At 39.9% G+C, this 27,959-nt stretch overlaps 1 protein-coding gene across 1 annotated transcript in view; it reads left to right on the top strand.

Annotated features, from left to right (window-relative positions):
• Positions 1 to 2,572: 2,572 nt before the first annotated feature.
• Positions 2,573 to 27,959, top strand: part of NEDD4 (NEDD4 E3 ubiquitin protein ligase) — a 166,907-nt gene continuing 141,520 nt past the window's right edge. The window contains exon 1 of the mRNA XM_050799784.1: positions 2,573 to 2,805. Coding sequence (XP_050655741.1) covers positions 2,761 to 2,805 — 45 coding nt within the window. The 5' untranslated portion in view covers positions 2,573 to 2,760. The remainder of the gene's footprint in view (positions 2,806 to 27,959) is intronic.

Raw genomic sequence — 27,959 nt, 5'->3', positions numbered from 1 at the left:
AGGTGGCGGGCGCCTGTAGTCCCAGCTACTCGGGAGGCTGAGGCAGGAGAATGGCGTGAACCCGGGAGGCGGAGCTTGCAGTGAGCTGAGATCCCGCCACTGCACTCCAGTCTGGGCGACAGAGCGAGACTCTGTCTCAAAAAAAAAAAAAAAAAGAGGGTTAGGTACACAGACTACTAGAAAGTCTAGACCAGGTTTACTGGTTTTCATTCATTTCTTGCTTCTTAATCAGTTTGGAGGCTCATGTAAAGGCAGATTTAAAGGGAGAAAAGACTCAAGAACAAGAGATAGAAGGGGTCATGCTATTGGAGGGTGCTAGAATTGCCTGCGTTTTGAGTTTGGATGATCCCTAGCACAGGTAGCAGGCACAGAATAAATTGTTATGCACCATATCACATTCTTCACACGTGCCTCTCACATGGTTATACACATACTCAAACCAAATCAACGTGAACCTAACTGAAGGCAGCCTCGGTGGACAAAAGACCTTCATGGGAGTTCTGCGCAGTTGAGTGATATGTAGAGGAGTTCTTCATTCTAAACAGCTTTCTCAATGGTGGTTGGTTATTGGACCACCAGCTGATATCACCATCTCTATTTGAGCTTCGTTAATTTTAAGGTGTCCCTCCTAGCTGTTGACTGGGATATAATAATTACTCTAGTTCATCTTGTATTGGTAGCTGCCTGTTTAATTCTTCATGATTTCATATTCAGAAAGACAGAATAAGAAATCATGAGTCATATCAGCGGTCTTCGGAAGTATCATCACTAATACCTATTGGCTACATCAAATGGCCGATTTGCTTTACTTTATAATCCCTTGGAGATTTATTGAATTTTTTTTTTAATTACCAGTTTTAGGCTGTGTATACTTCTCATATACTCATTAAATGTTAGTAGCAGTAACGGAAGCTGTTCTTACATGTTTGTAACTGTGCCCTGAAATGACACTGAATTAACTTAAATTCAAATGACTTAACTGACTTAAAATTAAACATAAAAATGTATATCATGAGAGATGAGGGAAATATTATTCGCAAAATAGAAGGGCACACAATATTTTCAGATTATTTTATTCTAAACCCACACATCCCACAGATATGTGACAGCTTAAAAAACAAACTAATGCTCTCATGGCTTTTTAGATTTAAGTCAGCCAACAATTCCTGACCATTCTGTAATTTTGTAGTCATGTTCGATTAAGTGCCATCTCTTTCCCCCAATACAGAGGAAATCTGAATTGTGCATTAACAGAATTTTTATACATATGAATGAAATGGATCCTACCAAACATAAAAGTACAACAATTGAGACGGAGTCTTGTTCTGTCACCCAGATTGGAGTGCAATGGCGCAATCTCAGCTCACTGTAACCTCCTCCTCCCAAGCTCAAGCGATTCCCTTGCCTCAGCCTCCCAAGCAGCTGGGACTCCGGGCGCCCGCCACCACGCCCAGCTAATTTTTGTGTTTTTAGTAGAGACAGGGTTTTACTATGTTGGCCAGGTTGGGCTTGAACTCCTGACCTAAAGTGATTCACTCCCTTCGGTCTCCCAAAGTGCTGGGGTTACAGGCGTGAGCCATCGTGCCCGGCCAAGTACGAAAAAAATCTTATGTAACAAACCAGTAATATGGGCTATAGCCTTGTTTCCACGTAGCATCTTAAACTGTTAAAAACAAATCAGAATCATTCTGAAATCACTGAGGAAAATAAAAATTAGATTTTGAGATTGTAGAATTTTGCAAATGTCTGCAAATGTATAAAAACAACATGATATAAATTGTGGCCTGGGTGTTTATAATTCTCCCCAGACTCTTTATATGGATGCCTTATTTGGTGGAGGTCTTCCTGTAATTATGGATCTGTAAAACCCATCAGACAGGAATACTAAAAAGCATGATTATTCCATAACCTTATTCCACAGGAGTTATTCTACAGGAGGTCCTAGTTCATTTTATTTTTCTTTCTTCTTCACTGCCTTCCGGTAGTGCTGCGGGTCAATGCCCAGCTAAAGCAGGTTTAGAGGGTCAGCCTGGAGGTTGGATGTTACTGGTGGACTTTAAAGATGGACAGACCATAGGACAGCATATAGCTTAGGAATTGGCAGTGTTTACAAATCCTAGGGAGAGAATTTCGGAGACTGCTGCGATCCCTCCAGGCCTCCCCATTTGCTGTCACGCTCAGGCTTTCCCTGGCGGTCCCAAGGTCCAGCTTCTTATTGGAATGACAGCCTTAACCGACAAGAAAGCGCTATAATTTTCAGTTTGGGATTTAAGCGGGGATTAAGCTCACGTATTCCCGGGCGTCTAGTCAGAGGCCGAACTCTGGGTCGGATCTTAGCGAGACTTGTTGCTGAGAAACACTGCAGCTTGGCTTGCCGGCTCCCCGGCGAGCCCGTCAACCACCCACCTCCCGGGGAAGGGACCGAGGGCGCGCCCTGCCACGCGCGCTCCCCACGCCCTGGTCCCCGCCACACGCGCTCCTCCCACCCGAGCCCCGCCGCTCGCTCTCCCCACTCCCCGAGCCCGGCCACGCGCGCCCCCGTTCAGCCCCGGGAGCGCGCCCCGCCGGCCTTTTCCCGCGGCGCTGCCGGGTGCAGCTAGCGCCCACTCGCCGGGGGAGGCGCTGCTGTCGCTGGGGGAGCGCCTCCTCCTCTTCCTCCAACTCTTCCCCGCCTCCTCCCGCTTCTCCTCCTCCTCCTCCTCCACAGTTGCCTGCCCTGGGCGGGGGCGAGCGTGTCCGGTTTGTTGGAAGCGTTCGGAAATGGCAACTTGCGCGGTGGAGGTGTTCGGGCTCCTGGAGGACGAGGTGCGGGGAACGCGGGGCTGCGGGGCGGGCTTCCCTTCGGGTTATTCAGCAGCCGGACATGGGGAGGTAGTGGCGGCGGCCACGACCGGAGGCTCCGCTGTCAGCCCCTCCTCCCTCGGCGCGAGCCCGGGGAGCGCGCGAGGCGCCGCGGGGACTGTGGGGGCGGCTGGGAGCGCGGGCGCTGGGGGCTCGCTGGACGGAGCAAGTTTGTCGGGTCCATACCCGCCCCTTCCCGGAGCGGCCGCCGCCTTCCTTGTCAGTTTCCTTCAGGAAGTGTTGAGGAGGGGGCTAGGCGGCCGGCGGGGGACGCACATCACCGCGCCAGCCCTTTCCTGCCACCCCCGCCGGGCGTTCGGAGATCGCAGGCGTGGGGAGACGGTCGCAGCATCCCTGCTGTTGATTTGCTTCTTCTGGCGGAGGCCGGGCCGACTTAACTTTACGGACTTTGGTCTGGAGAGTTCCAAGTGAATTGTCATTCGCTCGTTTGGTTTCTTCTCCTTTATCTGAAATCCTTTTTAATCCCCTAACTAGAGACAGGGATGGGAGAGCAGGAACACAAATTTTCCTCCTCTTCTTTAGCAACAAGTGTCTAGTGTGAGAAGTTCATGCTTTTTTTCACCGGTCATCGTTGATGTTAAAAAGTAAAGCCAAAAAAGTATAAATACTTTATAAAGAAGTTACCATATCTGTTCTCTTTGAAAACTAGATTAAGCTCTGGGATTTGAAGAAGGCAAAGCTGTCTCTTTTCAACTAAATAACTAATGCTGATTATGCCTATGCTTATTAAAAATATTGTAAGACCATTTGGAAAGGTTGTTCCGTCGTAAATCATATGTGGCTTCTGTGTGTTCTTGGAGATTGTCTCAAAAATGCAAATAGGTGGGAGATGAAAAGGCTGTATATAGTCTAACAGTGACTGGTTCCGAGTGAAAAAAATCAAATTTTTTGCCTTCTTTTTGGCTGACTAAGCGCCACGTGTACCTGTTATCAAGATTAGACCCAATTAACTGAAAATTCATCAACCTAATTTATACTGCTTGAAGTATTGTAAGACTTAAGTTGTATAGTTCCTCCTCTTAGTAACTTGGTGTCGTCAAACATTTTACACTTCTCTTGAGAGTTCTTTGTTTATAAAGGGTGGGCAATTTGTTAATGCAGGCAAGTTATTTCAGGGTATTTTGAGAATGCTTACGTGATGTGATTAGAATTTAATTTCCTAGTTATTGCTGCCAGAAGAGAAACAAAGTGATGATGGACAAATGATGGCGGCTCATAGTTCCCTCAGAAACAACAGTCAATGTGTTATAGCTAAAGATAACATTCTAGCTAATGGCCTCTTTATTCTGTAGAGGAGATCAGAAGATAATACAGCACTTCACTTGTGGTCGCTTTCTTATCAGTCAGATTTCCCTGCTTGTTACATAGACTGCCCAGTGCAGATAACTTCAAGCTGGTGTCCAACCCAGTCAGGCTGGCCTTGGACTGACTTTCCCTGCTATATTCACAGGTAGGCCCTGCTAATTGCAGATTTCTCATCTCACCGCCTTCCAACAGAGCCAGTTGATCTGAGAGAAAATAGTGCCAAAGGTATCATTCACCATCTGTTTACTCCCTCTTGGTACACGATCAGTGTTTTTAATTATCTACTTTAGTAATTTCTCTGTTTTCAATCATTACCGCTCTGCCCAGCTGAAATAAAACTAACTGTGGCAGTTAGTGGGTGGTCTGTAAGGAACTGGGGCTAAAGGCCAGAAACTCCACCCTTTGAAATGTGGATTTCCTGAACTTGCTGAAGGATTTGTACATCTAGGAAGTTTCATGGCATGGGGCCTATCCCATGCACATTCTGGGAGTTCTGGCTGTCAATTCCATGACTCTAATTTGTTTCTATCCCCCCTCTGTCTATTTTGTCCACATTGAGGAAGGGAGTGAGATAGGAAGATAAGAGACATGATGATGAAGAATTTTCCACTTCTTCCATTGTAATTGGATTATTCATTCAACAGACATTCATTTACTGTTTCCTCTCTACCATGCATTGTGCTAGGCACCAGGGATAGAGAGGGAAAAAAATAGTGTCAGCCGCGAACTGAGGGAAAGATAAAAGTCACTTTTTTTCTTGTGGAGGTTACCATCTCTTCACTGTCATTTGCCATTTATTTTCTGGTCTATCACAAAAGTAAAAGAAGGATGGGAACCACACTCCCACCCTCCCCCCACCACACACATACACCCCTTTTGTTAAAGGAAGAAAGCATTGCAACTCTGTCACTTCTAAAACTCACGGACTAGGCTGGGAATAGGTAGCCCTCTGCTGTTGATTAAAAGTAAAGTGCTTTTTCATTACAACAAAAGGAGAGGATTCTTATTTTAAATTTGAAACTAAAACAGGGAGAAAAATAATTTGAAATGGGATAGAAGATAGTGAAAGAATTGTAATTTAATCAGTATGTAGTGAATAGTCCCTGAGTCACAGTGTGTGAGTATATCAGCACTGAAGCATGCTAAAATGTAGATCATAACACCTCTCACTTTTCAGTGAGTTTTAACTCTTCTTCCATATATAAGTGGCTTATAGTAAGAGATCGCCCTGGCTGCATGTGCAGAATTTTGCCATTAAAGTGTTAACAAACCAAGGAGGAAGTGTAGTATAATTTGTACCAGATTTGCTCTGACAGTCACTTGAGATTAACGGTAGAGAATAACATGCAGTGGTCTTTAGTGGGGAGCAGTGTGGTAGATGCGGGGACTGGAATTCAGCATCTCTTCCCACTTCCTTCCCATGCACCTCCCAGTGATGTGGAGGTGGGAAAACTAAACACTGTTTCCCACGCTCCCTTGAAATTAATGGTCTGGATTCAAAACAGGCTCCCCAGTTAAGTGCAATTACTTGAGATTTGGGGAGTGGAAATGAGGTGGAGCATATTGTTTTGTTTCTTTGGCTTTTTCTGCTGATAAGCACAGTCATGTAAACATCGAATTTTTCTGCAAAAGTATTCCAGTATCTGGTAACTTGCTTTGTACATATTGATAAGAAGTCACAGAAATAGTGGTAGCGGTAGCTTCCAGACATCAAGATTGGTTGTATTCTTGAAGTCATCAGTTCTGGTGATGGCTCCTGATCACCTACCTTTCTGATTGGGGCAGAGATAGTAGCTTCCTGAGTGGGTCGGTTCTGCCCTGTTTCTGATCTTCTAAGAACTGCAGTCCCCAACAATTTTGGCACCAGGGACCAGTTTCATGGAAGATAGCTTTTCCATGGACCGGGGATGAGGTCTAGTGGTTTCAGGATGATTCAAGCACATTACATGTATTGTGCACTCCACTTCTATTATTAGTACATTGTAATATATAATGAAATAATTATACAACTCACCATAATGTAGAATCAGTGGGAGCCCTGAGCTTGGTTTCCTGCAACTAGACGGTCCCATGTGTGGGTGATGGTAATGGGGAACAGGGAGACAGTGACAAATCATCAGGCATTAGATTCTTATAAGGGGCACACAACCTAGATCCCTTGCATGGACAGTTCGCAGTAGGGTTCATGCTCCTATGAGACTCTAATGCTGCTGCTGATCTGACAGGCAGTGGAGCTCAGGAGGTAATGTGATCGATGAAGAATGGCTGTAAATACAGATGAAGCTTTGCTCACTGGCCTGCCACTCACCTCCTGCTGTGTGGCCAGTTCCTAAGGTTGGGGACCCCTGCTCTAGAAGTCCAGCCTAGCATCTACTCTTCCAGCTCTTCCAAAGATTTTGTAAGCATCTAATCCCCTGTATTAGCTTCTTTCCTCTTAAAACATCGAGAATGATTTTTGTTTCCTATAATAAAGCCTGACTGAAGCAAGGAAAAGAAGGAAGGAAATAAAGAGGAAAGAGTTTAGAGTCTCCTCTGACAGTATGGAGAGTGCAGTTTGCACGTACAGAATAACAGATGCCCCTGGTGGCAGCAGCCACAACAATGCATCAGCAACAGAGTAACTAAGAAGGGCATATTCTGATACTTCTGGACCCACTAAGGCTGAGCAGAAACTGACCCTCACTCAGTCTAGGAACAAACTTCCCAAACCTTTATGTACTACACACAAAGGAGGAGAAGCATAGTTTAAGCAGCAGCTGTATTAGTAATCTCTCCCAATCTTTGATGTATTTTTTTTTTTTTTTTTTTTGCCATTAGTGCTTTTTTGCAACTCTTTAATTCCGCAATCATTATAAAGTATTTTTCATGGACCCAAGGACCAAAGAAGTGACTAAATATAGTGTATTTTAAAAATAATTTATTTTAAAATAATTTATTTATTTACTTTTGAGATGGAGTCTTGGTCTGTCACCCAGGCTGGAGTCAATGGCATGATTTCAGCTCAGTGTACCCTCTGCCTCCCAAGTTCTAGCATTTCTCCTGCCTCAGCCTCCTGGGTAGCTGGGATTACAGGCATGTGCCACCACGCCCAGCTAATTTTTGTATTTTTAGTACAGTCAGGGTTTCACCATGTTGGCCAGGCTGGTCTCGAACTCCTGACCTCAGATGATCCGCCTGCCTCGGCCTCCCAAAGTGCTGGGATTACAGGCGAGCCACCACGCCCATCCTATTTTGAAAGTATTTTGAACCATCAGAAATGTTGAAAGTACAACACAAAGAGCTCCAGTATCCTTCTCATGCAGATTCTGCAACTGTTAACCTTTTCTCTGCAATTATTCCGTCACCTTTTTTTTGCCATTTTCATTAATCTTTTTCTGAACCACTTGAGAGCAAGCGGCAAACACAATGCCCCATCATCTTTAGATACTCTAGTGTGTATTTTTCTAAAACAAGAATACTTTCCTGCATAATAACCATACACCCCTCCAAGCTAGGAAATGGACACTGATACAACAATGCCATTCAATCCACAGATACCATCCACATTTTGATAAATGTTCTAGTAATTTCTCTCTTTCCTTTTCTGGTCTAAGAACCTATCTAGGAACATATATTGCATTTACTTGGCATGTCTTTGCAGTCTCTTTTAATCTGTAACATTTCCTCAGTTTTTCTTACCCCAGACAATTTTAAGAAGGACAAGCCTTACATTCTATGATGTTTCTCATTTTGGGTTTGTTTCGTTTTTCTTGATGACCATGTTCAGGTCACACTCTCTTGGCAGGAATCACAGAAATGATGCTGTGTTCTTCCCATGCATCACACCAGGGGACACATGATGCTGACTTGTCCCAACACTGTTAGTAATAACCTTAATCACTTGGTCACCTTGGTGTCTGCCAGGTTTATTCTCTGTAATGTCACTCTTTTAATCTCTTTATAATTGATAGTATTTTCGGGGGATATATTGTAAGATTATGCCAATATCCTATTTCTTATCAAGTCTTCATCCTCAGTTTTAGCATCCATTGATGAATTCTATCTGAACCAAACACCACTGTTTTGTTTTATTTCCATCTCTATTAGTTAGCGTTCTGTGTAAGAAGAGCTTTCCTTTTCCTGTCATTTATTTTTATCAGCATAGACTTGTAAAATCCCACTTTATTCAAGAGGTTGTAATCAGTTACTGTCATTAAATATTTTATTGCTCATACTGTCCCAGTTTGTCCAGTGGCAGCCCTTTCAAGGAGGTTCCTAGGTCTTTGTAACAAGTCCCCATCATTCTTTGAACACTTTCTGGCAGAAGTTGTTCCAGGCTTCTCTTGTATTTTGCTTGGCTCAGCTATCTGCAGTCAGCCATTTTCCTAGAAGCGCTGGTCCTATTTAGTATAAAGTGGTTTTTACATGCTACAATTTGGGTGCTTGGTGTGCTCATTGTTACTGGGATATACTCTTGGGCCATCTCAGTGAACAGAGTTCAGAAGCATATGCATGTGTGTTTGTGTGTGTATGTGTACTATACACACATAAGTATACACAAAGATCTATAGCTATTTCTATATCAATCTGTAAATACATATACTTAAAAATCATGAATTCATACTGATTTTTTCCAATTCGAATCTAACACCTGAGTTCCTTTATAGCCATAAGTACCTTTTCTAACAGTGACAAAATTTGACTTTCATTATCCTTAATATAGTTATTTGTTCATTTAATTATGTGTTCAGTGTAACTAACTTCCTGACCACGCAGACTTCTCCTCTGCCACTTCAGCTCTTCACATCCTTGGATGCCAGTGGGAATATTGCTATTCTCTATGCAACATCCTTATGCAACGCTCTCCTCCCCTCCTCAGTACCCTTGCCAGTGGGCACCCTTCTGGTACATCTCGGTATGGCACCTCCCTCCTCCCCTCAGTGCCCCGTGCTGGCGAGCATGCCAACCATGCACCTCTGTGAAATTCCCCCTCACCCCACAGACGTTTTCTGTAGTGGCTTGTGGTTGACTCCTATGCACCAGGAACAAAAGAGGAGAAGGAACTATAATTTCTTTTATAGGTAATTAGGAATTCATATATCACATAGGAATACAATCTTTGAGTTGGAAGAGACCTTGTAAATAAGTCATTTAGGGTGAGCAGGGGTATAGAAAATGGGATTCTTTTGGGTTGGAATTCTGGCCCTGTTACTTACTTGGTGAATCTTGCATAATTATTTCACATCAGTCAGAGCAGAGTATTTAAGTCTGCTGATTCTCCCCATCCCCTTGCTGTCTCAGAAATATTCTACAGCATTTGGAGACATGCCGGAACCAGCTGAACACAACTGCTTCTCAGTCTATCATGGTTATCTACTCTAGCGCTGAATCTTTAAGTCAGATTGCTAATTTGAATTGCTAAACCCGTTGTTCTGCTGAATTCTGTGGCAATTGATGTTACTCCTTTATAACTTCTGTTTCTTCTGGCCTCCTTGCCAATCGTATCAAAGTTTTAAGAGGATAAATGAATGGGGAGCAGGTAGGAGAAATCTGGAGATAAATGCAGGGAGAAAGGCATAGCATAAACAAAAAGCATTTTGATAAGACTTTTCTGAAAGTTAAGTAAATATGTCTGTAGCCCATTGTTATAACTCATGGCTGGACTCAGATGTCTGGCTTCGACTCATGTGAGACATGTTGGGGCAATAAAGAGAGTAATATGAACAATCATGGCCGTGAATAAAGATGCTTTAGTGAAAGTATTCTCCTATGGGAGAAAGAGTCAACCTAAATAAATAACAGCTGCCTTTAACTGCATATGCACTATATGCCGGGCACCACGTTAGATTTTTTCATACTTTAGCTGTAATCATCACAACATTATTGCAAAAGTAGGAAGTATTACCCCCATTTTAGAGATAAGGAATATGAGATTCTGCTTTCTTCAAGAACCTTCTCCCAGTAGGTAGCGGCTCTGGGATTGAAACACAGATCTCTTTCATAACAAACCCTTGGTCCTTCCACTTTCTTGCTAGTAATACACAAAATAATTTTTTTTTTTTTTTTTTTTTTTTTTTTTTTTGAGACGGAGTCTTGCTCTGTCACCCAGGCTGGAGTGCAGTGGCCGGATCTCAGCTCACTGCAAGCTCCGCCTCCCGGGTTCACGCCATTCTCCTGCCTCAGCCTCCCGAGTAGCTGGGACTACAGGCGCCCGCCACCTCGCCCGGCTAGTTTTTTTGTATTTTTTAGTAGAGACGGGGTTTCACCGTGTTAGCCGGGATCGTCTCTCGATCTCCTGGCCTCGTGATCCGCCCGTCTCGGCCTCCCAAAGTGCTGGGATTACAGGCTTGAGCCACCGCGCCCGGCCTACACAAAATAATTTAAAAGAAGAGACTTTTTCTCAGGAAGATGATGAATATGAATGGAATGTGTGCAAAATTAACTTGTAATTGTTATGCTCTCATTTCCACATCTTCTGTCTTTTCTTGGTAAAGCCTATAGGTGGACCTCTGAAGTACTTGATTTCTGTATTTGCTTAACAAATATTTGATGAACACTATGTATCAGGCATGTAGGTCAAGGCATGAGGTATAATGATATACAATAGACTTTACCAACTTTATAGCCAAGAGGGAGAGAGAAACATTAAATAAATTATCACACATCAATGTTTTATAAGTGTTATTAAGGAAAATAGTGTAAGATGAAATTATATATAACAGGCTGGGTGTACTGGCCCACGCCTGTAATCCCAGCACTTTTGGGAGGCTGATGCGGGTGGATCACCTGAGGTCAGGAGTTCGAGACCGGCCTGGCCAGCATGGTGAAACCCTGTCTCTACTAAAAATACAAAAATTAGCCAGGCATGGTGGCGTATACCTGTAGTCTCAGCTACTTGAGAGACTGAGGCAGGAAAACTGCTTGAACCCAGGAGGTGGGGTTTGCAGTGAACTGAGATTATGCCACCGCACTCTAGCCTGGGCAACAGAGCAAGACTGCCTCAAAAAAAAAAGTATATCTAAAAATTAATTAATTTTGTATGGTGTGGAGAAGGGAGAAAATATCAGGGAAATTGAAACTAAGGATGAATAGGAGTTAGCAGATGAAGAGTAGGGCAAAAAGCTTTCCGAGTAAATAGAACCACATGTGCAAAAGATGGGATGGAGACGAACATGAAGGCCGGAGTGCTAAAACAAGAGGGACAATGTCAGCAGATGAGGCTGGAGAGGACAGCCTGATCAGGCAAGGCCTGGCATGCCACGTTAAGGATTTGGAATCGGATACAAAGTGGAATAGAAATCAAATGCGCACACACACACACCCCCCCCCATTGTCATCATCATTAACATTATTCTTCATAGTTAATGTTTGTTCCTCATATGCTTAACATTTGTTTGCTAGTTATTTCTTTATTCTTGCTGCTTCACCTTTCCATCTGGGATCACTTTTTCTGCCTAAAGTACATCATCTAGAATTTCTATTTTTTTTTTTTTTTTTTGAAGATGGAGTTTCACTCTGGTCACCCAGGCTGGAGTGCAGTGGTGCAATCTCAGCTCACTGCAACCTCCACCTCCCAGGTTCAAGCTATTCTCCCCGCTCTGCCTCCAGAGTAGCTGGAATTACAGGCGCCTGCCACCATGCCTTGCTAATTTTTGTATTTTTACCAGAGACGGGATTTCACCATGTTGGCCAGGCTAGTCTCAAACTCCTGACCTCAGGTGATCCACCCGCCTTGGCCTCCCAGAGTGCTGGGATTACAGGTGTGAGCCACCGCACCCGGCCCTAGAATATCTTTTACTGACTGTTTGTTGGAATTGAACTTTCTCAGTTTTTGTTTTTGTCTGAAAATGTATAGATTTTGCCTTCTTTTATGGAATGGGCGTGGAGAAGAGTAAAATTTACAAAGAGTGAAATGCACAGATCATAAATGTACAGTTTGATGATTTTCAACATGTAGAGCCAATGACCCAATTATGATATAGAATATTGCCATCATTCCAGAATGCTCCCTTGGGCCCTCTTCCAGTCAATTCTACCCCTCTACTCTCTATAGGCAACCTTTTGTCACCATGGATTACTTTTGCCTGTTCTGAAACTTTATGTAAATGGAATGCACATTATGTACTCTTTTGTGTCTTGATTCTTTATTTTGAGAGTCATCCATGTGGTTGTTTGTATCAATGGCTCATTCTTTTTCTTGCTTAATAGTATTTCATTGTATGAATATAGCCATTCTCCTTTGATGGACACATTGATTGTTTCTAGCTTTGGGCTATTATGAATAAACCTACGGTGAACATTCATCTACAAATCTTTTCATAAAAGTATATTTTTATTTCTCTTGTGTAAATACCTAGGAATGGAATTTCTGGGTCATAGGATTTATGTCTTTAACTTTATAAGAAACTGCCCGACAGTCTCCCAACGCGATTGTACCATTTTAATCTCCCATTGGTAATATGTGAAAGTTCTAGTTGCTGCACATTCTTTCAGCAGCATTTGAAGTTTCAGCCAAAGCCTTCCTCCTACTCCTGTCTCCCAGCCTTCTCTAGTAACCTACAGGTTATCAGCTCCATGTGTATCCTTCCAGTGATACTTTGTGTATAAATAAACAGATATGGTGCTATCACACTTAAAAGTAGTGATAAGATGTAAAGTGATGAGTTGTTCTTTCTTAGAAATTATATAGTATTGATTCAATAAAGTCCAGTATTCTAAATGAGGAATACTTCCATAACCACATTAACGACAGCAGTTTCCTTTCCTACCCCCATGTTCTCTACCTGTGGTTGTCAACTTTAGTGTCCATCTGAATCATCTGAAGAGTTTGTTAAAATACAGACTACCCCACAGTGTGTGATTCAGTAGGTGCGGGCCTCAACATTTGCATTTGTAACAAATTTCCATGTGATGTTCATACTGCCAGTCCATGGAATCTACTTTGAGAACTACTGCTTACTCCTAAATCGAAGGATTCTGGATATTTCTTCTTTATTGTGGCTATTACTGTCAAAAACTCTTGAAGAATTTTGACTCATGCATTTGGGTATCATAGACTCCAGCTTTACAAGGACACTTCTAATTGATTTTATTTCTCAGTATGGGTGATCTTCCATTTATATTTTTATAGACTGTTTCAAATGAATTTACATACCAGAGGAAGAAAACTGGTGTCAATCCATAGGTTCCAGTTTTTCGTTTGGAAAATATGGTTGCCATAAGTGATGTAGCATGTTGCTCAAGAGAAAAAAAAAGGATGCCGGGCATGGTGGCTTACACCTGTAATCCCAGCACTTTGGGAGGCTGAGGCGGTGGATCACCTGAAGTCAGGAGTTCCAGACCAGCCTGGCCAACATGGTGGTGACATGAGAATCCCACGTATGTCTCTACTAAAAATACAAAAGTTAACTGGGTGTGGTGGCAGGCACCTGTAGTCTCAGCTACTCAGGAGGCTGAGGCAGGAGAATCACTTGAACCTGGGAGGCAGACATTGCATGCAGTGAGCCGAGATCATACCACTGCACTCCAGCCTGGGCGATAGAGTAAGACTCCGTCTCAAAAAAAAATAAATAAATTAAAAAAAAAAAGGAAAAAATATGCATCCCTCCCTAGCAATTTTTTTGTTGAATATTTTGTGTTTACCTTATTACCCTATTTAAATACAGTACTATTCACATCTGAATCACTATACTATGTTTATAATTAATTATTTCACATTTTTGTTTGGTTTAGTTTTCCGTATGTCTGTCGCAAATGTAATTGCAAGCTGTTGGACAGAGCTTTAAAACCACTCAGTGCAGTAAAAATGTTATATATATATATATACACACACACACACACCCCTACACACACACTAAAAAATGAATGCTAGCCATTTTCTTTTCCTTATTCTTGTTGAAGACAGCCTCTTGCTGTGTTGCATTCTATCTGGACTGCTTGTTCTCTACACCTGTTGTGTAGCCATCATCTGTGGGCTTCCATTTGCCATCATTGTGAGAATTCACTTGATCTCTTTTCTGTGTTGAATGCACTGTTTCTTTAATTTCTTGTTTTCTTCTTTCCAAATTTATTCCTTATTTGGTGGCTTACATCCTCTGTACGAGGAGCAGGTACTGTTGACTGGAGCTTCTCACAGTAGAATGATCTGAACCTACCATTTCATTGTGGGATTCTCATATGTCACGATTTATAGTATTTTTTTTCCCTTGGATCACCCAGTTTCCTCAGAGAGGAATCTTCTGTTTGGTGGATGCAGGTCTGGCAGCCTCTGTTCCCAGACACAAGTTGGGGGATGAGGCTGGGGTCTCATTAGGCAAACTTTTCCCTGCTTTTAATAAGGTGTCTTACTCCTATTTTCAGCTACTTTAGAAAGGTTTCTTGTTAATCCAGAATTTGTCAGCCCCTACTGTGTGCCAAGTATTCTGCTGATTTCAGAGGGTATAAAGTTAATGAAAAGATGGCCGGGTGCAGTGACGCACGCCTGTAATCCCAGCACTGTGGGAGGCCAGAGGCAGGCAGATCGCCTGAGGTCGGGCGTTCAAGACCAGCCTGGCCAACGTGGCGAAACTAAAAATACAAAAATTAGCCGGGCATAGTGGTGCGCCCCTGTAATCCTAGCTACTCAAGAGGCTGAGGCAGGAGAAACACTTGAGCCCGGAAGGCAGAGGTTGCAGTGATCCGAGATCGTGCCACTGCACTCCAATCTGGGTGACAAAGTGAGACTCCATCTCAAAAAAAAAAAAAATAATTATAAAAAGTTAATGAAAAGAAAGTTTCCTAAATCTCAGCTTTAAAAGTGGAGAAAGGCATAAAGTTTATGCCTGAGATACGAGATAATGTGTGATAAACGCTACATAAATGAGCCTCTGACAATGAGAAGATTAATTCCATGTAAGACTTTTAGAAAAGATGGCATTTGGGCTTTGAAGAAAGGGCAGAACTTTCTTTAAAGAAAAAAATACAATGTAAAATTTACAAAATGTTTAAGAAGTAAAAACTTTCATGATCTTATTACTTTAATAGCTATTTTTACTTTTGCATATTTCCTTCTAATCTTTCTGTGTGTATTTTTACAGTTGTCATATAATAAATTTCAGCATTCTTATTTTTTCAATTAATATAATTATTCTGTTATAATCATTACTTTTTTAATGGCTTCAAAGGATTCTGCCCAGATGATACTGGGTTTTAATAGTGAAGTAGTAAGGGAATCCAGCTTGTATAAAAACTCAGAGATAAGTAAAAATGGAGTATATATATATTTTTTAAAATAGACTTATGAGGGTGGGGCACAACAGAGGAATGAGAGAAGGATGAAGAATAACAAAAGAAAATCTCTCAAGACTTGTGAGAAATGGAAAGACATACAGCCCTGCATTTCCTGTTCTTGTTTTTTGTTTTGTTTTGTTTTGTTTGTTTTTTGCATTGTCAGGAAATTGAAGAGCAGTTAGTAGATGTCTTCATGAATTGTGGAGAAAATTTCAACCCTAGGAAGCTACCTTTTAATTAACGCTGCCTACATAGATAACACATTACATCACATTACCAATTTGTTTCTCCTTGTCATTCAAAAAGGGCACATCTCTTTGCCTATAATTTGCAACTTTCTATTTTATTTTTGAAAAACAATAAAGTTCTCTTTACTCATGAGTGGAAAAGGGAAGGTTCAAGCTTTAGTGAAGAGCCTTGGTCTGGTATAATTTTGTCCCTGTTTTGATTACGGAAAGGGTGTTTAACTTTTGTTCCTTTTTTTATTTATTTAAGTACTATCCAGATTTCTGTTAATAGTACTCAGTATCAGAATTCTAAAATTATTGAAGAGATTTTTCTCTAGTTGCAGCATTTATGCTGCTTTCCCTCCTTTTCAAACATGTGAGAGATTATAATGTCAACACATGAAAGTGATGGAAAAGACAATTCTCTAGCATAAAATTATAAAATGAAGTTAAAATCAATGCAAATATTAAAATAAATGGCACTTCATTTTGAGAGAAATTTTTAATCAGTATAGCTTATCAATTAATCTTAGCATTTAAAATAACTAGTTCTGTTTTTCGTGGTGGGAAATGCAAGGAGAAAGGTTAAAAGTTAAATGTATCTGGGACAGCTGTGTTATTTATAATTCCCCTGGAATTGTTTTTGATTAATGCTTGTTACATTTTCCCCATGAGGCTGGGGAGTGTTTCAGTAAAGGCTAACATGGATGGTTTTTAATATCAGAAGTTCCACAAATATGGATTAACTTTTTAGAGATATATGATAATCTCTTTTCTCAGTTATGGTCATGTAAATTATAACTGCTACCTGAACTTAGAAAAAATAAGATAAGTAACATTATTTGCTGTTGTCACTTCAATTATACCTTACCACTTGAGAGAAATGGTACTTGTTAATTAAGTCATGACAGAAGAGATTTTTAATCGGGAGGATCCAGTTTTGGAGATTCCTACCTATGTAATGTAGTCTGGTTACTTCCCAGTAAACTGGTATAGTGAGAATTTGACCATCAGGGCCAATGGAATATTTCAGTTGGCCTATTTATTCATTGACCTTCCAGAAAAAAAGGGTAATCTGTAAGTGTCTCTGATTTTTGGGAATCCTTCCCCTCAGAAAACTGAAATTTCAGCTTACATGTTTTCCTCTCTGGTTTTCAATTCCATCTTTATTTCTGATACCTGAGGATTTCCCTTCTTTCTTGCAAGATCAGCTATATATTTAATTTTATTTGGTGATGGAAGAAAGTTATTTTTTTCTAGCATCTCCAGTCAGAGTTTTTTTGTGTGTTGTGTTAATTTACCATATGGGTTTTGGAATTAGTTGAATATTTAATTTACAGTCATGCATTGCTTAACAACAGGGATACATTCTGAGAAATGTGTCATTAGGCAGTTTCATCATTGTGCAAATGTCATAGAGTGTAGTCACACAAACGTAGAAAGTATAGCCTACTACACACCTAGGCTGTGTGATATAGCCTATTCTTCCTAGTCTACAAACCTTTGCAGCATGATAACTGTACTGAATACTGTATGTAGTAGTAATACAATGTAAATATTGTGTGCCTAAACATATCTAAACATAGAAAAGGTAAAGTAAAGTGGTATTTTATGGGACCACCATCATATATGCTGTCCATCATTGGCTGAAATATCATTCTGCAGCATGACTGTCTTATTTAGTGAGACCTCCTGGAACAGGGGTGTTTGTAAACCTTTAGAAGGAAGAAGGTTAAAATAAATAATCTATGATATGTATATTTTCTCCTACTCAGACCTCTTGTGAGAAAGACATACAAGCTACTACTTGCCAATGAAATAATTTTAGAATAGAATCAGTTAATTTGCTATCTCTTGTGCTATTTCATATTTGTTAATCTTTCAAAATTTTACAAAATGCTTAAATTTTATGGGCTCGTAGTAGGTATATATGTTGATGGGGTACATGAAATATTTTGATACAGACATTCTATGTATAATAACCACATCAAGGTAAATGAGTTATCTATTACTTAAAGCATTCATCATTTCTTTGTGTTACAAACATTCTAATTATTCTCTGTTATTCTAAAATATACAACAAATTATTGCTGACTGTAGTCGCCCTATTGTGCTATCAAATACTAGCTCTTATTCATTGTATCTAATTATATTTTTGTACTCGTTAACCATCCACTTCCCCCAGGTCCTACTACCCTTCTTACAAATGCATGAGAACATACAAAGTTTGTTTTTGTCCCCCTGGCTCATTTCACTTAATGTCTTCCAGTTCTGTGTTGTTGCAAATCATGGAATCTCATTCTTTTTTATGGCCGAATAGGACAGCAGTGAGTGTATGTACCACATTCTCTTTATCCTTTCCTCTGTTGATGAATACAGGCTGATTCCAGATCTGCTGCAATACACATGGGAGTGCAGACATCTCTTTGATGTACTGGTTTCATTTCCTTTGGGTATATAGCAGTGGGATTGCTGGACCGTATGATAGTTCTATTTTTAGTGTTTTGAGGAAACACCATAGTGTTCTCCATAGTGGTTTTACTAATCTACATTCTCATCAACAGAGTATAAGGGTACCCCTTTTGCCACATTCTTGCCAGCACTTGTTATTGCTCATCTTTTGGATAAGAGCCATTTTAACTGGGGTAAGATGATATCTCATTGTAGTTTTGATTTGCACTTCCCTGATGATCAGCGATGTTGAACACCTTTTCAAATACTTGTTTTCCATTTGTATGTCTTCTTTTGAGAAATATCTATTCAGATCTTCTGCCCATTTTAAAATCAGATTATTGGAGTTTTTCCTATTGAGTTGTTTGAGCTTCATATATTTTCTGGTGATTAGTCTCTTGTTGGATAGTTTGCAAATATTTTCTCCCATTCTGTGGGTTGTTTCTTCACTTTGTTGATTGTTTCCTTTGCTCTACAGGAGCTTTTTAAGTTGATGTGATCCAATTTGTCCATTTATGCTTTGGTTGCCTGTGCTTTCGAGTATTACTCAAGAGATTTTTGCCTAGACCAGTGTTCTGGAGAGTTTCCTCAATGTTTTGATTTGATTTTTCTATATGACAAGAGATAGGGGTCTAGTTTGATTCTTCTACATAGGGATATCCAGTTGTCCCAGCACCATAATTTATTGAAGAGACTGTCCTTTCCCCGTTGTGTGTTCATGGCACCTTTGTCAAAAAGGAGTTCACTATAGATGTATAGATTTACTTCTGGGTTCTCTATTCTGTTCCATTGGTTTGTATGTCTGTTTTTATGCCAGTACCTTGTTGTATTGGATACTATAACTCTGTAGTATAATTTGAAGTCCAGTAATTAATTTGACTCCATTTTGTTCTTTTTGCTCAGGATGACTTTGGCTATTCTGGATCTTTTGTGATTCCATATATTTTAGGATGTTTTTTTCCATTTCTGTGAAGTATGTCATTGGTATTGTGATAGGAATTGCATTTAATCTGTAGATTGCTTTGGGTAGTATGGACATTTTAACAATATTGATTGTTCCAATCCATGAACATGGAATATTTTTCCCCTTTTTTTTTTTTTTGGTGTTGTCTTCTATTTCTTTCATCTGTGTTTTATAGTTTTCAATGTAGAGATTTCTCACTTCTTTGGTTAAGTTTATTCCTAGGTATTTAATTTTATTTATAGTGACTGTAAATGGGATTCCATTCTTGATTTCTTTTTCAGATTGTTCACTGTTGTCATATAAAAATGCTACTAATTTAATACCTTGTTTCTTAAATAAAAATAAATGCTACTGATTTTTCGTATATTGATTTTGTATCCTGCAACTTTACTGAATGTGTTTATCAGTTCTAATAGCTTTTGGGTGGAGTCTTTAGGTTTTCCAAATATAAGTTCATATCATCCTCAAATAAGAACAATTTGATGTCTTCCTAATTTAGCTTCCCTTTCTTTCTCTTATCTGATTTCTCTAGGACTTCCAGTACTATATTCAATAATAGTGGTAAAAGTGGGCAGCCGGGCACAGTGGCATACGCTTGTAATCCCAGCACTTTGGGAGGCCGAGGCGGGTGGATTGTCGGAGGTCAGGAGTTCGAGACCAGCCTGGCTAACATGGTGAAACCCTGACTCTACTAAAATTACAAAAATTACCCGGGTGTGGTGGCGCACACCTGTAGTCTCAGCTACTCGGGAGGCTGAGGAAGGAGAATTGCTTCAACCCCGGAGGCAGAGGTTGCAGTGAGCTGAGATCATGCCCCTGCACTGTAGCCTGGGTGACGGAGCAAGACTCTATCTCAAAAAAATAAAATAAAATAAAATAAGATAAAGTAGACATCCTTATCTTGTTCCAGATCATAGATGAAAGGCTTTCAGTTTCTCCCCATTTACCATGGCACTAGCTGTGGGTCTGTCATATATGGCTTTCATTGTGTTGAGCTGTGTTTCATCTATGGTCAGGTTTTTGAAGTGTTTTTTTTTTTTTTTTATCATTAAGGGATGTTGAAATTTATCAAATGCTTTTTCAGCATCAGTTAAAATGATCGTATGGGTTTTGTCCTCCATTCTGTTGATATGATGTTTCACTTTGATTTGTGTATGTTGAACCATTCTTTCATCCCTGATATGAATCCCACTTGGTCACGATGAATGATTTTTTTCAATGTATTGTCAAATTTGGTTTGCTAGTATTTTATTAAGGATTTCTGCATAAATGGTTATCAGAGATATTGGCCTGTAGTTTTCTTTTTTCAATGGATCTTTGGTTTTGATATCAGGGTATTATTGGCCTTATAGAATGGTTATGGAAAGTATTCCCTCCTCCTCTGTTTTTTGAAATAGTTTGAGTAGGATTGGTATTAATTCTTTAAATATTTGGTAGAATTTGGCAGTGAAGCCATCAGGTCCTAGGCTTCTCTTTTCTGGGAGACTTTACTACAGCTTCAACCTCGTTATTTGTTATTGGTCTTTTTATGTTTTGGATTTCTTCATGGTTCATTCTTGGAAGGTTGTGTGTGTATAGAAATTTATCCATTTCCTTTAGGTTTTCCAATTTATTGGCATATAGTTGTTCGCAGTACTCTCTAATGATTCTTTGAATTTCTGTGGTATCCGTTATAATGTCTCCTTTTTCATCTGTGATTTTATTTATTTGGGCCTTCTTTCCTTAGTCTAGTTAAAGTTTTGTCTATTTTGTTTATCTTTTCAAAACACCAGCATTTCATTTTTGTTGATCCTTTGTATTATTTTCTTTGTTTCAATTTCATTTATTTCTGCTCTGATCTTTATTATTTCTTCTACTAATTTTGGAGTTGGTTTGCTCTTGCTTTTCTAGTTCTTTAAGATGCATTGCTAGGTTATTTTTTTTTAAAGTTTTTCTACCTTTTCATGTAGGTACTTAAAGCTATAAGCTTCTCTTTTAGTACTGCTTTTGCTGTATTCCATAAGTTTGCTATGTTGTGTTTCCATTATTATTTGTTTCAAGAAATTATTTAATATCCTCCTTAATTTTTTCATTGATCCACTGATCATTCAGGAGCATACTGTTTAATTTCCATTTGTTTGTATTATTTCCAAGTTCCTCTTGTTATTGATTTCTAGTTTTATTCCATTGTAGTCAGAGAAGATACTTTTAAGATTTTAATTAAAAATTTTTTTTTTCTTTTTCAAGACAGGGCTACTCTGTTGAACAGGCTGGACTGCAGTGGCACAGTCATGGCTCCCTGCAGCCTCAACTCTTGGGCTCAAGTGATCCTCCCACCTCAGCCCCCTGATGAGCTGGGAGTACCACTCTGCCTGTTTTTTTTGTTTGTTTGATTTTAAGAGATAGGGTCTGACTATGTTGCCCAGGCTGGTTTCAAACTCCTGGGCCCAAGAAGTCTGCCCATCTCGGCATCCCAAAGCGTTGGAATTACAGGAATGAACCATTGTGCCTAGCTGAGTTTTTAAAGACTTGTTTTGTGGCTAACATATGGTTTATCCTTGAGAATGATCCTTATGCCAAGGAGAAGAATATGTATTATGCAGCCATTGGATGAAATGTTCTGTAAATATCTATTAGGTCCATTTGGTTTACAGTGCAGATTAAGTCCAGCGTTTCTTTGTTGATTGTCTGTCTGAATGATCTATCCAGTGCCGAAAGTGGGATGTTGAAATTTCCAACTATTACTATATTGAAATCTAGCTCATTCTTTGACTTTAACAATATTTGCTTTATATAACTGGGTATTTCAGTGTTGGATGCATATGTATTTATAATTGTTATATCTTCTGGCTGAAATGATCCCTTTATCATTGTGTAATAACCTTTTTTGTCTCTTTTTTTTAGTTTTTGTATTGAAATCTATTTGATCTGATACAGCTATTCCTGCCCTTTTTGGTTTTCATTGGCATGGAATATTTTCTCTGTCCCTTTATTTTCAGCCTATGTGTGTCTTTATAGGTGAAGTCTGTTTCTTGTATGCAACAGATTGTTGGGTACTGTTTTTTTAATCCATTCAACCACTCTATAATTTTGATTGGAGAGTTTAGTTCACTTACATTCATTGTTATTATTGATAAGTAAGGACTTCTGCCATTTTTAATTTGTTTTCTGGTTGTTTTGTGGTCCTTTTTGTGAAAGTGTTTTCTTTAGTGGTATGCTTTAAATTCTTGGTTTATCTATTTTATATGTCAGTTGTAGGTTTTTAAACTTGATGTTACATGAGGGTTGCAGTTAACATATTACAATGCATTATTTTAAACTGATGACAGTTTGATTGCAAAAACAAACAGGAAAAGAGAAAACTGATAAAAACTCTACACTTTATCCCCCTTGCTTTTTAACTTTTTCTTGTTTCTATTTGTATCTTCTTACATTGTCTGTGTCTTTAAAAATTGTTGTAGTTATTATTTTTGATAGATTCATCTTTTAATCTTTCTGCTCAAGATATGAGTAGTTTATATATCACAATTACAGTGTTACAATATTCTGTATTTGTCTGTGTACTTACTGTTACCTGTGAACTTTGCACCTTCAGATGATTTCTTACTGCTTATTAACATCCTTTTCTTTCAGACTGTAGGACACCCTTATAGCGTTTCTTGAAGGATAGGTCTTTATGTTGATTAAATCCCTCAGCTTTTGTTTGTCCAGGAAAGTCTTTATTTCTCCTTTGTGTTTGAAGGGTATTTTCACCGGATATACTATTCTAGAATAAAAATTTTTTCCTTCAGCACTTTAAATAAATCATGCCACTGTCTCCTGGCCTATTAGGTGACCACTCAGAAACCTTCTGCCAGACGTATTGGAGCTCCTTTGTTTTTTGTTTGGTTTGTTTTTTTATTTTCTCTTGCTGCTTCTAAGATCCATTCTTCATCTCTGGCCTTTGGGAGTTTGGTTACTAAATATCTTAAGGTAGTCTTCTTTGGGTTAAATCTGCTTGATATTCAATAACCTTCCTGTGCCTGAATATTGATATCTTTCTCTAGGCTTAGAAAGTTCTCTGTTATTATTTCTCTGAATAAACTTTCTACCCCAGTCTCTCTTGCTACCTCCTCTTTAAAGCTAATAACTCTTTTTTTCTTTTTTTGAGACAGAGTCTCACCCTGTTGCCCAGGCTGGAGTGCAGTGGCGCGATCTCCGCTGACCACAGCCTCTGCCTCCCAGATTCAAGTATTTCTCCTGCCTCAGCCTCCTGAGTAGCTGGGATTACAGGTGCGCGCTGCCACGCCTGGCTAATTTTTGTGTTTTTAGTGGAGACGGGGTTTCACCATGTTGCCCAGACTAGTCTCAAACTCCTGACCTCAAGAGATCCACTCGCCTCGGCCTCCCAAAGTACTGGGATTACAGGCATGAGCCACAATGCCGGGCCCAGTAACTCTTAACTTTGCCCTTTTGGGGTTATTTTGTAGATCCTGTAGGCATGCTTTGTTACTTTTATTCTTTATTTTTACTCCTCCGACTGTGTATTTTCAAATAACCTGTCTTCAAGCTCACTAATTCTTTCTTCTGTGTGATCAGTTCTGTCACTGAGAGATTCTGATGCATTCTTCAGTTTGCCAATTAATTTTTTCAGCTCCAGAATTCTGCTTGATTCTTTATAAGAATCAAAGAGGTTTTTAATCTCTGTTAAATTTATCTGATAGGATCCTGAGATCCTTCTTTGTGTTTTCTTGTATTTCATTGAACTTCCTCAAAACTGCTATTTTGATTTATCTTAGAGTTCACATATCTCTGTCCCTCTGGAATTGGTCACTAGTGCCCTATTTAGTTTGTTTGGTGAGATCGTGTTATCCTGGATGATGTTGATGCTTGTGGATGTTCATTAATGTCTGAACATTAAAGAGTTAGGTATTTATGCTAATCTTCACAGTCTGGGCTGGTTTGTACTCATCTTTCTTGAGAAGGCTTTTCAAGTATTCAAAGGGAATTGAATCTTGTGATCTAAGTCTTTGGTCACTGAAGCCATATGTGAGCATATTAGGGGGTACCCCAAGCCCAGTAGTGATGTGACTCTTGTAGTCTCATAGAGGCACCAACTTGCTGGTCTTGGTTAGATCTGGGAGAATTCCCTGGATTACCAGGCAGAGACTCTTGTTCTCCTCTCTTACTTTCCCCCAGCCAATTGGACTATCTCTCTCTCTCTCTCTCTCTCTCTCTCTCTCTCTCTCTCTCTCTCTCTCTGTCTGTTCTGAGCTGCCTGGAGTTGGCAGAAGGGTGACACAATCCTGTGGCCACCGTCACTGGGACTGTGTTGGGTCACACCTGAAGCCAACACAGTACCGGATTTTGCCTAAGGCTTGTGGTGACTATTTCCTGGCTACCACTTGTGTTTATTTAAGACCCAAGGGCTCTTCGGTCAGCAGGAGATGAATTTGCCAGGGCTAGGTCTTTCTCTTCAGTGCAGTAGGTTCCCTTCTGGCCCACGGTGGGTCTAGACATGCTGTCTAGGAGTTTGGGCCTGGGATTAGAGACTTTAGGAATCTGCTTGGTGCTTTATTTCACTGGGGCTGTCGTGGTACCCAGGTTGCAAGACAAAGTCCTTTTTATTCTTCCCTTTGATTTTCTCAAGCAGACAGAGTCTCTGCCCATGGTCACCACTGCCCCAGACCTGTGGCTACTACAGTCTCTTTAATCAGTAGATGGTGAGTTCTGCCAGGCCTGGGTCTCTCCCTTTAGGGCAGTGGGTTTCCTTGTGGCCCAGAGTGGGTCTAAGGCCAGGAATCAGTGACTTGAGGAGTCTGATTGGTGCTTTATTTTACTGTGACTGAGCTGGTACCCAAGTTGCAAGACAATTTTTTTTTTACTTTTCCCTCTTCTTTCCTTAAGCAGGAGTCTTTCCCTGTGGCCGCCACAGCTGGGCATGTGTTGGATCACACCCGAAGTCAGCATAATACTGAGTCTTGCCCAAGGCCTGTGGCAACGGCTGCCTGGCTACCCCTGATGTTTATTCAAGGCCCAAGAGCTCTTTAGTCAGCAGGTAGTGAAATCTGGCAGGACTGGGTCCTGTCCTTCGGGGTGGCACTTTCTCTTCTGGCCCAGGATGGGTCTAGAAATGTCTGGGAGTTATGACTTAGAATGGGGGCTTCAGGACTCTGGTTGCTGCTTTATTTTATTGTGGCTGTGCTGGTATCCAAGTTGGAGAACATAGTCTCCTCTACCCTTATCTCTCCTCCTGGAGCTATGAACTGTGCTGTCTGAAGTTGGAGGAGGGGTGACACAATCACACCCTTGGCCGCCTTGTCTGGTGTCTCACTGGTTCGTGTGCATCCCAAGTCTGCTGACTCCAAGCCCAGCACAGTACCAGGACTTGCTCAGGGACTGCAGTCCTTGTGGTCTAGACTGCCTTTTAAGTTTATTTAGGATCTCGGAGTGCTTTAGCCTACAGGGGCAAGGCTTGCCCAAACTTAGCTGTTGCTGGGATGGATGATTCCCCTCTGGCTGAGGTTGGTCTAAATACTCCCTCCATGGGTGCCAGCTGACTTCTGCCCTGTTTTGCCTTCCATTGCGACAGGGCAGCACTGAGTTCCAATGCAAAGTCCTACAGTCACTTTGCTCTTCCTCTTGCAAAGGCATAGATTCTCTCTCAGCCACCACACTGCACTGCCAGGGGATGTAGGAGGGGTGGTGTAAGCAATTCAAGACTGTCTTTCCTACCCTCTTCAGTGCCTCTTTCCTTCATACGATGTTAAAACTAGGTACTGTGATTAGTCACCTGATTTTTGGTTCTTATGCAGGTGCTTTCTTGTTTGAATAATTGTTTAATTTGATGTTCCTTGGTGGGGACTGTCACTGGAGAGTTCTAATGAGCCATCTTGCTCTGTCTCCTCCTCCATATTTGTTGATCTTAAACAATGCTCCTGTAAATACTGTTGTACTTAAGTCCTTGTGTACATAGATGTACATTTATCTAGGGAAGCATCTAAAAATAGAGTTCCTGGGTTTTTGTTTTAGAACTTTAGTAAGCAGGTCAAGCATCTCTTTAGAATGATCCATCAATTTACACTCCCACCAACAGTGCATTAGAGTTCTTTCTGCTGACTGGTGAGATTATCTTTTCATGTATTTATCTTAGCCATTCTATATGGTATCTTGTATTAGGTTAATTATATTTTACATATTGATTTTTAGGAATTATTCACATACTCTGGATAATTATCATTTGTCTCAATGATGTATATTTTAGATACTTCTATCCTATAGATATTTTAGATATGTCTACAGGAAGAAGTATCTAAAATATCCCCTTTTTTTTTCGTTTTGCACATGATATTTTTTCTCATACTAAAGGTATATAATTTTATTATTGTGGAATTGAATAATTTTTGCCATTAGGGTTGTATTTTTAAAATATTTCCAGATGCTATAAACTATTGCAAAATTTTAAGTTAACTTTAAAAAAATTTTTATTTTCACTTTTAGACTTTATCTGGAATTTGGTTTTATATATTAGTACAAGATAGTGATTGAATGTTATTGTTTACTTCTTTACTCATTTTTACTCCTCTCTATGAATTTTGGAATTATTTGTAAAGATCCATGAAAAAATTTGAAGGGAGAGTGGGAATTGTATTAAATTTATAGACTACTTTGGAGAAAAAAGATAATATTAAATATTTTCACACATAAACATAGTGGATTTCTCCATTTATTGAAGTCTTTTTTACGTTCTTCAATGTTTTATACATTTTTAAAATAAGGTCTTGCTCTGTCACCCAGACTGGAGTGCAGTGGTGTTCATAGCTCACTGTAATCTCAAATTCAGGCAGTCCTCCTGCCTCAACCTCCCTAGTAGCTGGGATTACAGACACAAGTTATCATGCCTGGCTTATGTTTTGGAGGGATGGGGTCTTGTTATATTGCCTAGGCTGGTCTTGAACTCCTGGGCTTAAACGATTCTCTCATGTTGGCCTCCCAAAGTGCTGTGATTATAGGTGTGTGCCAGCGTAACTGGCAATATTTTATAATGTTATCTATGAAGGTTTTTTTATATTTCTTATTAATTTTATTTCTGTTCTAACAGTTTTGTAACTTGTGAATTAAAAAAATGCATGTTTTATATTTTCTTAACTTTTTATTTTGAATAATTTCAAACCTACAAAACAGTTAAAAGAGTAGTATAAGTAGTACAGTATACACCTGTATACCCAAGAACTAGATCCACAAATTGGTAACATTTTGCTCATTCCCCTTTATTTGTATACACACACATACGCACACACAGCATAGTTATGTTAAATTTTTTATTTGCTAAGTTATTTGAAAGTAAGTTGCAAGATTTATGATACTGTATCCCTAAACACTTCACTATGTGTCTCTTAAATCTAAGACACTCTTTATAAAACCTCCATGCCATCATATCAAAGATATTTAATATTCGATACTTTACAGTACCCACACATTATTATATACTCTGTTGTCTGTTGAATGGGATTTTAAAAATAACCTTTTCTAAGTAGTTACTACAAATGATTATGGGCTGGGTACAGTGTCTCACACCTGTAATCCCAACATTTTAGGAGGCTGAGGCAGGCAGATCACCTGAGGTCAGGAGTTCAAGACCAGAGCAGCCAATGGTAAAACCTTGTCTCTACTAAAAATAGAAAAATTATCTGGGCATGGTGGCGCATACCTATAATCTCAGCTACTCAGAAGGTTGAGGCATGAGAATTGCTTGAACCCGAGAGGCGGAGATTGCAGTGAGCCAGGATCACACCACTGCACTCCAGGCTGGGTAATAGAGTGAGACTCTGTCTCAAAAAAACCCCAAAAGCCAAATGGTTATGAACTTTCGATTTTGTGTATGTATATAGCAATAATTAGAAATTCATATTAGTTGCAATACTTTGGCTTTAGATTTTCTTGAG

The sequence above is a fragment of the Macaca thibetana genome, chromosome 7, assembly GCF_024542745.1.
Source record: "Macaca thibetana thibetana isolate TM-01 chromosome 7, ASM2454274v1, whole genome shotgun sequence".
Classification (NCBI taxonomy): Eukaryota; Metazoa; Chordata; class Mammalia; order Primates; family Cercopithecidae; genus Macaca; species Macaca thibetana.
The sequence above is the reverse complement of the archived record's forward strand: the minus strand, read 5'-3'. Positions and strand labels throughout refer to the sequence as shown.